This window comes from Bufo bufo, chromosome 4 (genome assembly GCF_905171765.1).
Source record: "Bufo bufo chromosome 4, aBufBuf1.1, whole genome shotgun sequence".
NCBI classification, from domain to species: Eukaryota; Metazoa; Chordata; class Amphibia; order Anura; family Bufonidae; genus Bufo; species Bufo bufo.
The window spans coordinates 223,521,265-223,533,958 of NC_053392.1; the positions used below are offsets into that span (position 1 = coordinate 223,521,265).

At 42.5% G+C, this 12,694-nt stretch overlaps 1 protein-coding gene across 1 annotated transcript in view; it reads left to right on the top strand.

Annotated features, from left to right (window-relative positions):
* ATP13A3 (ATPase 13A3) overlaps positions 1-12,694 on the top strand; it is a 201,444-nt gene that overhangs the window by 153,480 nt on the left and 35,270 nt on the right. Inside the window, exons 19-23 of the mRNA XM_040428333.1 lie at positions 26-146; positions 2,021-2,145; positions 2,418-2,590; positions 5,299-5,421; positions 5,502-5,581. Of these exons, the coding sequence (XP_040284267.1) occupies positions 26-146; positions 2,021-2,145; positions 2,418-2,590; positions 5,299-5,421; positions 5,502-5,581 (622 nt within the window). The remainder of the gene's footprint in view (positions 1-25; positions 147-2,020; positions 2,146-2,417; positions 2,591-5,298; positions 5,422-5,501; positions 5,582-12,694) is intronic.

Sequence of the window (12,694 nt, forward strand, 5' to 3'; positions counted from 1 at the left end):
AATTCACTTTTTTTTTTTTTCTCAGTTCCTTCTGACTTTGCAGCTGTGTTAGAGGACTACACAAAGCAGGGGTACCGTGTCATTGCACTTGCACACAGAAAATTAGAATCCAAAATTGCATGGCACAAAGTACAAAATATTAGTAGGTATGGAGTCTTTCTAGAGCATTATACCACCATGTATCTTGGCTAATGTATTTATATTTCAAAGTGCGTATTGGTAGTTACCAGTAAATTATAATTAAGACTAAGCTTAATTTTTAAAAAAAAATATTTTTTATTAATCAATAGTATGTATAACCAAACTTTGTAATATTACAGAAAATGCCTGTTTCTCAATTTCTTCTCCCTCACCCTGCACTAATGATTAACTAAGGCTACTTTCACACTTGCGTTGTTCTTTTCCGGCATAGAGTTCCGTCACAGGGGCTCTATACCGGAAAATAACTGATCAGTTTTATCCCCATGCATTCTGAATGGAGAGTAATCCGTTCAGTTTGCATCAGGATGTCTTCAGTTCAGTCGTTTTGACTGATCAGGCAAAAGAGAAAACCGCAGCATGCTACGGTTTTCTCTCCGGCGAAAAAAAACTGAAGACTTGCCTGAATGCTGGATCCGTCATTTTTTTCCCATAGGAATGAATTAGCGCCGGATCCGGCATTCAGAATACCGGAATGCCGGATCCGTCGTTCCGGCATGCGCAGATCGGTAAAAATGTGAAAAAATGTACAAGACTGATCCGTCGGTCCGCATGACAAGCGGAGAGACGGATCCGTCCTTGCAATGCATTTGTGAGACGGATCCGCACCCGGATCCGTCTCACAAATGCTTTCAGTCAGCGGCGGATCCGGCGGGCAGTTCCGACGACGGAACCGCCCGCTGGATCACACTGCCGCAAGTGTGAAAGTAGCCTAATTCACTTCTAAACATTACTGCTACTGTGCAAAAATAGTATGTGGGCCCTTTGTGGTTTAACTGCTAATTTTATCAAGATTGATATGCTCATCTTTGATCTCCTTGCTTTGACTCTCTATGCAGTCCTCCATCTTATCCGTTATTTTGAGCAAGACAGCCTTGGTGCCCTTTTCTTACATAAGGGTTCCCTATGCAGCTGTACAGGCGTTACCAGTGGTATGTCTGCCCTGAGAGTCTGTACCCTGAGAGATCAGATTTCTTGTGTGGAGGGGAGAAGGGGTAGCAGCTGTGGGTTGCTGATCTAGACACTGCTGCTTCTGCTGTCTTGTCCCTATAAAAGATTCACAACTACACTGCACAGTACTGTTTTATAATGGAGGAGCATAATCTGTTCTCTCTGGGGGACAACAGAGCAGCTCTTCTCCACCCACTAGCTCAAGGAAAACTGACAACTATAGATGAGCTTGTAGAGCTGCTGATAAATGCTGGGTACAAGTAAGGCTACATGCACACGACCGTTGTGTGTTTTGCAGTCCGCAAAACACGAATGGCGTCCGTGTGCGTTCCGCAATTTGTGGAACGGCACGGACAGCCATTAATATAACTGCCTATTCTTGTCCGCAAAACGGACAAGAATAGGACAGGTTATTTTTTATTTTTTTTGCGAACCACGGAACAGAGCAAAGGATGCGGACAGCACACGGACTGCTGTGTGCATCTTTTGCGGCCCCATTGAAGTGAATGGGTCCGCATCCAAGCCGCGAAAACTGTGTCCATGAGGCCTAATGGTGAGATATAGTGCTATTCCTCATGCACACACATCACCTTATAATCTAGTACAGTACCTGTAGTGTTTTAGTTTTGTAATATACCCTGTGTTATAGCTTTGTCCCTTTTGGCTGATCTCTGGGTCAGTAGTGGTTGGGAAAACTTTTAAGGAAACTGCATGTCCTGTGCATGTGGAAATGTTTGCATACAGTGGTTCCTGAAATCAACACTCAGTGATCCAAACCAATAGTAAGAATGGAAGCACTGTTGTAAAATACTAAATGTGACACCTATGAAACACATAACTATACAGTACTTTATCTGGAACTTTATTGCAGAGATGCCATTGAAAACAACATGACATTCTTGGGTCTGATCATTATGCAAAACAAACTGAAACCAGAAACTCCAGCTGTTCTTGAAGACCTTCGCAAAGCTAATATCCGTATGGTCATGGTCACAGGTGAGCCGAAGCATATGTAGAACAAGAGGTTAGGGGTCATTTTATGCCGGTCTCTGATTCCCACTGCACTGCCAGAGGATGTTCCTAATTTAATTAGGTGCATCTACCGCTGGTCCATGCGTCTGGGGTGAAATATACTACAGCCCCTGACTGATTTTGCCGGGGTTGGGTGGCCCAGCTCCTGCCCACACCCCAGTAGTGAGGATTGTGTTTTTTTTTTGTTTGCTTTTTTCATGTCTCAAAATGTATTCTTACACTGATTTGTTTTATAGGAGACAACATGTTAACTGCAATTTCTGTTGCTCGAGACTGCGGAATGATTCTACCTCATGATAAGGTTATTGTAGCTGAAGCACTACCTCCTAAAGATGGCCAAGCTGCCAAGATTAATTGGCACTATGCAGACACCATGCTAAGGAGCAATTTGAATGCAATAAACCAGGAGGTAAATATTTCACTTGGAGGGAATAATAGCATATTATTTCCACATCTTAAAATGATACTTGTAAAACATTACTTTGCACATTTTCAGCAGCTGGGGAACTTAACAAACAGTACTTCTTTACTGTGCGCCTTTATATGATTGGTCATAAATCTACTTAAAAGATTGTTCCGAACCGGAGATGCAGAGAAGCTGGTGATTGATGGATTTGCTAGAGACCTGCATTCTGGAGTCTGCTGTGTAATGGAATGCGTGCAAGCTGCAGGAGCCAAGCAGGCCAAAACTTACAAGGACTTGCACCACTCCCAGTTATAATGTAGATGTCATCTTTAGTAAACCTCCATGGTTAAACACATTACAAAGCAGTGACCAGACCAAATGTACACAATGCAGCAAGGTAGGAATAATAAGCAATGCTAGTAACTATTAACAATAGCTAATGCTGATCCCACATAGAGTTAACACCCAAAATAAAGTACAGGTGCATATACAGCCATCATATATTAAGACCGACAATTAAAAATAGCGTATATAAGATGATAATATACCCAACACAAATCTTACCATAGCACGACAGACACTGATGCACGTCACCTCCGATAAAGGAAATTAAACGTGCCAGGGTAAGTTTTGTTAGGCATTATATTATGTTATATGCACTATGTTTAATGGATCATCTTTAGTATATGATGACTTTATATGCACTTTATTTTGGGATTTAACTATTGTGGTAGTACTGTCTAGTTTTAATAGTTGGGCTTCTTTCACATCCAGGCTGCTGGAACAGCCTGCCGGATCCATACTAACGTTTGCACACGTAGTCCGCCCCGGCCCCATTCACTATAATGGGGACAGGCAGGAGATGCAGCCACAGCACAGCAAACATGCGTAGAGGCGGCCGGACAAAAAACACAGAACGCATGTTTGCCGTGCTGCGACTGCATCTCCCGGCCGTCCCTATTATAGAATGGGGCCAGGGCGGACTTCCGTCAGTACTTGTCTGCAAACGTTAGTACGGATTCAGCACGCTGTTCCCCTGCCGGAACAGCCTGAAAGACAATCGTAACGATTGAGAGAAGCCTTATTAGCACTGCGTACCATTCCTACCTTCATGTGTTGTGTTGTGTGTGTTTGGTCACTGCTTCTTAGGCTGCTCTCACACGGGCGAGATTTCCGCGCGGGTGCAATGCGGTAGGTGAACGTATTGCACCCGCACTAAATCCCGACCCATTCATTTCAATGGGGCTGTTCAGATGAGCGGTGATTTTCACGCATCACTTGTGCGTTGCGTGAAAATCGCAGCATGCTCTATATTCTGCATTTTTCACGCAACGCAGGCGCCATAGAAGTGAATGGGGTTGCGTGAAAATCGCAAGCAAGTGCGGATGCGGTGCGATTTTCACGCATGGTTGCTAGGTGACAGTCTATTCACTGTATTATTTTCCCTTATAACATGGTTATAAGGGAAAATAATAGCATTCTGAAAACAGAATGCTTAGTAGGTGATCAATTGAGGGTTAAAAAAAATAAATAAAATTAACTCACCTTCTCCTCTTGATCGCGTAGTTCCCGGTCTCTTCTTTACTTCTTTAATGATGAGCTGTGGGCTAAAGGACCTGTGGTGACGTCAGATCACATGCTCCAATCACATGGTCCATCACCGTGGTGATGGACCATGTGATTGGAGCATGTGATCTGACGTCACCACAGGTCCTAGCCGGTAGTTCATCATTAAAGAAGTAAAGAAGAGACCGGGAACTACGCGATCAAGAGGAGAAGGTGAGTTAATTTTATTTATTTTTTTAACCCTTAATTGATCACCTACTAAGCATTCTGTTTTCAGAATGCTATTATTTTCCCTTATAACCATGTTATAAGGGAAAATAATAAAAATCTACACTACAACTAACCCAAACCTGAACTTCTGTGAAGAAGTTCGGGTCTGGGTAACACATTGCACCCGCACGATAAAAACTGAACATCGGAACGCAATTGCAGTCAAAACTGACTGCAATTGCGTACCTAATCGCGCGGGTTTGCCGCAATACACCGGGACGCATCCGGACCTAATCCGGAACCACACCCGTGTGAACCCAGCCTTAGTCAGGTTAACCCATAGATCATGGGTGGGGAACCTTTTTGTTGCCGAGGTCCATTTGGGTATTTGTAACCTCGTTAAATTCTCAACTTAAAAATTTGACTGCTATATTTGGTCAAGCATATAATTGACTTAGGGGTAAGTTACAAAAATTGCGGTTCAATAAAAAAGAAAAATCTAGAGCGCTGTATTTTTTCTGCACAAAATGGCACCTGCCCTACATACCTTATATATAGTACAGGCGCCATTTTGACCAAACACAGCAGTCAAATTTTTAAGTTCAGAATGTTATGTATTTAGTGCTTTATTGGCATTAATGGCAGCCAAGCTCATGCCAGGGGTTCACCCAGCTTTCACTCTTCCTTCCACTGTCTCTGCCTCTGTCACTTTCTCAGCCTAAGTTCTCCCCCTTCCTGCCCCTGTCTTGTAGGTTTGCAGTTTGGCTTGTGTTTGACTGTCGTGAGTAGATATTCTGACATAAGGGCTTTTTTTTGTTAGTGTAAAAAAAATAAAGTTTTTAGACCAAAATAATTTCTATGAAATAAAATCATCTCAAAGTCTCCGTAGCCTTCAATGCTTCTGGATTTTATTGTAATGTTTCTACTTTCCTCAGGTTATTCCTATGAAGTCACTAAATGACAGTCTTGAAGAGAATCAGGCAATTGATTACCATTTTGCTATGAATGGAAAGTCTTTTGCAGTCATCTTGGAGCACTTCCAGGACCTGCTTCCAAAGGTTACACAAATTAACGAATTTCTGCTTGTTAACCAGCTCTACTCTTATCTTATCTTTCTCACCAGTGCTTTGTTTTTCAGTTGGTATTGCATGGTACAGTGTTTGCACGGATGGCACCTGATCAAAAGACACAGCTGGTGGAAGAGCTGCAGAATGTAGAGTAAGTGCCATCTTACCGTCCAGTGTTTTGCAATTCACATTCCTGAAAGGGTTTACTAAAATATGGTAAATGTTTTCATTAACATTATAGGGTTAGGTTAAATGTAAAAAAGTAGAAATAAAACTATAAATTAGCACAAATAATAAAGGCATAACACTGTGTAAAAAAATTATAATTAATAAATAAAAAGCCATCTTTATTTTTACATCTATGTAAATACTTGAATGTTAAAAAAACATGGGCTTATACCTGTAAAGAAGAACTTTACCAGTATACTTAATTTATTAACCCCTTTCTTCTCTCCGCCGTATTATGTTAAGGCTGTATAATAGTTAACCCACAGTATCTTAGCTCCCCACTTTAATGGCCGGCATGATACCTCCGATCTCATTCGTCTAACACGTTAGATAATGTGGTAAATGCTGATCAAGGTATCGAAGTGGTTGGAGGGAAGGTGGGTGGCTCGCTCTCATCCAGTCGACCTACCCACAATGATGTCAGAGTGTGCCAAGTGGTTGCTATGGCAACCTAATTGTGTCCTCCAAACCTACCATGTACGGATGCCTATTAGGCCCTGTGATAAATATTGTTAAAAAAAAATCTAAAAATTGCTGTTTTTTGTTCCCAAAACACAATAAAAATGGTAAACTTCAACTTGTTCCACAAAAAAAAACTATCCCTCACACCACAAAAACGTTAAGAGTACGGTGACACAAAACCAAATTGTTTCTTTAAAAAGGGTCTTAATTATGCAAAAGTAGAAAATATATATATATAAATTTGGTGTTGGTGTAATCATACTGACCCACAGAATAAAGCTATTAACTTGGGGGGAAAAAACAGAACATTAGATGTACTCTAATAGTGCTATTTAACAAAACAAGTTGTAGCCTTAAAGGAAATGTAAAAACATTATGGCTTTTGAAATGCAGAGAGAAAAAAAAAAAATGTAAATGGGTGTCATTCTTACAGGTTTAACCACCTCCGGACCGCCTAACGCAGGATCGCGTTCCGGAGGTGGCAGCGCTGCGCACAGTCACGCATATACGCGTCATCTCGCGAGACTTCCTGTGAACGCGCGCACACAGGCGCGCGCGTTCACAGGAACGGAAGGTAAGAGAGTTGATCTCCAGCCTGCCAGCGGCGATCGTTCGCTGGCAGGCTGGAGATGTGTTTTTTTTAACCCCTAACAGGTATATTAGACGCTGTTTTGATAACAGCGTCTAATATACCTGCTACCTGGTCCTCTGGTGGTCCCCTTTGTTTGGATCGACCACCAGAGGACACAGGTAGCTCAGTAAAGTAGCACCAAGCACCACTACACTACACTACACCCCCCCCCGTCACTTATTAACCCCTTATTAGCCCCTGATCACCCCTAATCACCCCTGATCACCCCATATAGACTCCCTGATCACCCCCCTGTCATTGATCAACCCCCTGTAAAGCTCCATTCAGACGTCCGCATGATTTTTACGGATCCACTGATAGATGGATCGGATCCGCAAAACGCATCCGGACGTCTGAATGAAGCCTTACAGGGGCATGATCAATGACTGTGGTGATCACCCCCCTGTCATTGATTACCCCCCTGTAAAGCTCCATTCAGATGTCCGCATGATTTTTACGGATGCACTGATAGATGGATCGGATCCGCAAAACGCATCCGGACGTCTGAATGAAGCCTTACAGGGGCATGATCAATGACTGTGGTGATCACCCCATATAGACTCCCTGATCACCCCCCTGTCATTGATTACCCCCCTGTCATTGATTACCCCCCTGTAAAGCTCCATTCAGATGTCCGCATGATTTTTACGGATGCACTGATAGATGGATCGGATCCGCAAAACGCATCCGGACGTCTGAATGAAGCCTTACAGGGGCATGATCAATGACTGTGGTGATCACCCCATATAGACTCCCTGATCACCCCCCTGTAAAGCTCCATTCAGATGTCCGCATGATTTTTACGGATGCACTGATACATGGATCGGATCCGCAAAACGCATCCGGTCGTCTGAATGAAGCCTTACAGGGGCATGATCAATGACTGTGGTGATCACCCCCCTGTCATTGATTACCCCCCTGTAAAGCTCCATTCAGATGTCCGCATGATTTTTACGGATGCACTGATAGATGGATCGGATCCGCAAAACGCATCCGGACGTCTGAATGAAGCCTTACAGGGGCATGATCAATGACTGTGGTGATCACCCCATATAGACTCCCTGATCACCCCCCTGTCATTGATCAACCCCCTGTAAAGCTCCATTCAGACGTCCGCATGATTTTTACGGATCCACTGATAGATGGATCGGATCCGCAAAACGCATCCGGACGTCTGAATGAAGCCTTACAGGGGCGTGATCAATGACTGTGGTGATCACCCCATATAGACTCCCTGATCACCCCCCTGTCATTGATTACCCCCCTGTCATTGATTACCCCCCTGTAAAGCTCCATTCAGATGTCCGCATGATTTTTACGGATGCACTGATACATGGATCGGATCCGCAAAACGCATCCGGTCGTCTGAATGAAGCCTTACAGGGGCATGATCAATGACTGTGGTGATCACCCCCCTGTCATTGATTACCCCCCTGTAAAGCTCCATTCAGATGTCCGCATGATTTTTACGGATGCACTGATAGATGGATCGGATCCGCAAAACGCATCCGGACGTCTGAATGAAGCCTTACAGGGGCATGATCAATGACTGTGGTGATCACCCCATATAGACTCCCTGATCACCCCCCTGTCATTGATTACCCCCCTGTCATTGATTACCCCCCTGTAAAGCTCCATTCAGATGTCCGCATGATTTTTACGGATCCACTGATAGATGGATCGGATCCGCAAAACGCATCCGGACGTCTGAATGAAGCCTTACAGGGGCGTGATCAATGACTGTGGTGATCACCCCATATAGACTCCCTGATTACCCCCCTGTCATTGATTACCCCCCTGTAAAGCTCCATTCAGATGTCCGCATGATTTTTACGGATCCACTGATAGATGGATCGGATCCGCAAAACGCATCCGGACGTCTGAATGAAGCCTTACAGGGGCGTGATCAATGACTGTGGTTATCACCCCATATAGACTCCCTGATCACCCCCCTGTCATTGATCACCCCCCTGTCATTGATCACCCCCCTGTCATTGATCACCCCCCTGTCATTGATCACCCCTCTGTAAGGCTCCATTCAGATATTTTTTTTGGCCCAAGTTAGCGGAATTTTTTTTTTTTTTTCTTACAAAGTCTCATATTCCACTAACTTGTGTCAAAAAATAAAATCTCACATGAACTCACCATACCCCTCACGGAATCCAAATGCGTAAAATTTTTTAGACATTTATATTCCAGACTTCTTCTCACGCTTTAGGGCCCCTAGAATGCCAGGGCAGTATAAATACCCCACATGTGACCCCATTTCGGAAAGAAGACACCCCCAGGTATTCCGTGAGGGGCATATTGAGTCCATGAAAGATTGAAATTTTTGTCCCAAGTTAGCGGAACGGGAGACTTTGTGAGAAAAAAATTAAAAATATCAATTTCCGCTAACTTGTGCCAAAAAAAAAAAATTTCTATGAACTCGCCATGCCCCTCATTGAATACCTTGGGGTGTCTTCTTTCCAAAATGGGGTCACATGTGGGGTATTTATACTGCCCTGGCATTCTAGGGGCCCCAAAGCGTGAGAAGAAGTCTGGTATCCAAATGTCTAAAAATGCCCTCCTAAAAGGAATTTGGGCACCTTTGCGCATCTAGGCTGCAAAAAAGTGTCACACATCTGGTATCGCCGTACTCAGGAGAAGTTGGGGAATGTGTTTTGGGGTGTCATTTTACATATACCCATGCTGGGTGAGAGAAATATCTTGGTCAAATATCTTGGTTATACTTTGTATAAAAAAATGGGAAAAGTTGTCTTTTGCCAAGATATTTCTCTCACCCAGCATGGGTATATGTAAAATGACACCCCAAAACACATTCCCCAACTTCTCCTGAATACGGCGATACCACATGTGTGACACTTTTTTGCAGCCTAGGTGGGCAAAGGGGCCCATATTCCAAAGAGCACCTTTAGGATTTCACAGGTCATTTACCTACTTACCACACATTAGGGCCCCTGGAAAATGCCAGGGCAGTATAACTACCCCACAAGTGACCCCATTTTGGAAAGAAGACACCCCAAGGTATTCCGTGAGGGGCATGGCGAGTTCCTAGAATTTTTTATTTTTTGTCACAAGTTAGTGGAAAATGCTTATTTTTTATTTTTTTTTTTTTTCATACAAAGTCTCATATTCCACTAACTTGTGACAAAAAATAAAAACTTCCATGAACTCACTATGCCCATCAGCGAATACCTTGGGGTCTCTTCTTTCCAAAATGGGGTCACTTGTGGGGTAGTTATACTGCCCTGGCATTCTAGGGGCCCAAATGTGTGGTAAGGAGTTTGAAATCAAATTCTGTAAAAAATGACCTGTGAAATCCGAAAGGTGCTCTTTTGAATATGGGCCCCTTTGCCCACCTCGGCTGCAAAAAAGTGTCACACATCTGGTATCTCCGTAATCGGGAGAAGTTGGGGAATGTGTTTTGGGGTGTCATTTTACATATACCCATGCTGGGTGAGAGAAATATCTTGGCAAAAGACAACTTTTCCCATTTTTTTATACAAAGTTGGCATTTGACCAAGATATTTATCTCACCCAGCATGGGTATATGTAAAAAGACACCCCAAAACACATTCCTCAACTTCTCCTGAATACAGAGATACCAGATGTGTGACACTTTTTTGCAGCCTAGGTGGGCAAAGGGGCCCACATTCCAAAGAGCACCTTTCGGATTTCACAGGTCATTTACCTACTTACCACACATTTGGGCCCCTAGAATGCCAGGGCAGTATAACTACCCCACAAGTGACCCCATTTTGGAAAGAAGAGACCCCAAGGTATTCGCTGATGGGCATAGTGAGTTCATGGAAGTTTTTATTTTTTGTCACAAGTTTGTGGAATATGAGACTTTGTATGAAAAAAAAAAAAAAAAAAAATCATCATTTTCCACTAACTTGTGACAAAAAATAAAAAATTCTAGGAACTCGCCATGCCCCTCACGGAATACCTTGGGGTGTCTTCTTTCCAAAATGGGGTCACTTGTGGGGTAGTTATACTGCCCTGGTATTCTAGGGGCCCAAATGTGTGGTAAGGAGTTTGAAATCAAATTCAGGAAAAAATGAGGAGTGAAATCCGAAAGGTGCTCTTTGGAATATGGGCCCCTTTGCCCACCTAGGCTGCAAAAAAGTGTCACACATCTGGTATCCCCGTACTCAGGAGAAGTTGAGGAATGTGTTTTGGGGTGTCTTTTTACATATACCCATGCTGGGTGAGATAAATATCTCGGTCAAATGACAACTTTGTATAAAAAAATGGGAAAAGTTGTCTTTTGCCAAGATATTTCTCTCACCCAGCATGGGTATATATAAAATGACACCCCAAAACACATTCCCCACCTTCTCCTGAGTACGGAGATACCAGATGTGTGACACTTTTTTGCAGCCTAGGTGGGCAAAGGGGCCCATATTCCAAAGAGCACCTTTCGGATTTCACAGGTCATTTTTTACAGAATTTGATTTCAAACTCCTTACCACACATTTGGGCCCCTAGAATGCCAGGGCAGTATAACTACCCCACAAGTGACCCCATTTTGGAAAGAAGAGACCCCAAGGTATTTGCTGATGGGCATAGTGAGTTCATAGAACTTTTTATTTTTTGTCACAAGTTAGTGGAATATGAGACTTTGTAAGAAAAAAAAAAATAAAAATCATCATTTTCCGCTAACTTGTGACAAAAAATAAAAAGTTCTATGAACTCACTATGCCCATCAGCGAATACCTTAGGGTGTGTACTTTCAGAAATGGGGTCATTTGTGGGGTGTTTGTACTGTCTGGGCATTGTAGAACCTCAGGAAACATGACAGGTGCTCAGAAAGTCAGAGCTGCTTCAAAAAGCGGAAATTCACATTTTTGTACCATAGTTTGTAAACGCTATAACTTTTACCCAAACCATTTTTTTTTTACCCAAACATTTTTTTTTTATCAAAGACATGTAGAACTATAAATTTAGAGCAAAATTTCTATATGGATGTCGTTTTTTTTGCAAAATTTTACAACTGAAAGTGAAAAATGTCATTTTTTTGCAAAAAAATCGTTAAATTTCGATTAATAACAAAAAAAGTAAAAATGTCAGCAGCAATGAAATACCACCAAATGAAAGCTCTATTAGTGAGAAGAAAAGGAGGTAAAATTCATTTGGGTGGTAAGTTGCATGACCGAGCAATAAACCGTGAAAGTAGTGTAGGTCAGAAGTGTAAAAAGTGGCCTGGTCTTTCAGGGTGTTTAAGCACTGGGGGCTGAGGTGGTTAAGCTCACTCCTTGCTTCAGTTCTCTGTACAAATAGTTTTTCTAGTAGCATCCTGTAATTTTCTGAGATGTGCCAGAACAGTCCCGGAATCCCAGCGTTTCACATGACCGTGCCTGCTCCAGCTATTTATCTGCCTGCAAACTCCTCCATACTTTAGTGTTGTGTATAGTGTTATCAAGAAAGATGAAAGGAAAAATAAACTGTGAGTTTCCTTTCTATTGAAATAAACAGAGTAGACCAAAGCCATATGCTATGATTTATATTCGATTATGCCGCAAAATAGATACTAACATACTAATTTTGTTTGTTCTAAACGTCTCCATTCTCTCATTTTTGCAAGCAGCAACATAGGCAGACACAGATAGTAAATCTTTAGACTTGTAGGAAATGGTTGTTTTTTATTTGTTTTTTTTATAATTTATTTATTTTTAAATCCTGGGATCCTGCATTTTTCACTTGGGCAACTGAGCCTCGCAGTCAGCTAACACTTCCTCTTCTGTACAGATCACTTTTTGGGGTCAGCTATAGAGTGATGTGTCGCATGAGAGCAAGTTGCAGAAAAGTCTTACAACACAAAAATTTGCGATTTGTCTGCAACTTGCTGTCGTGTGACTGTGATTTGTCTGTGAAAGCACAGGGAAGTCATGTGTCACACATGACTTGCATCAAAGTCAATAAGAGCAAATGAGTGCA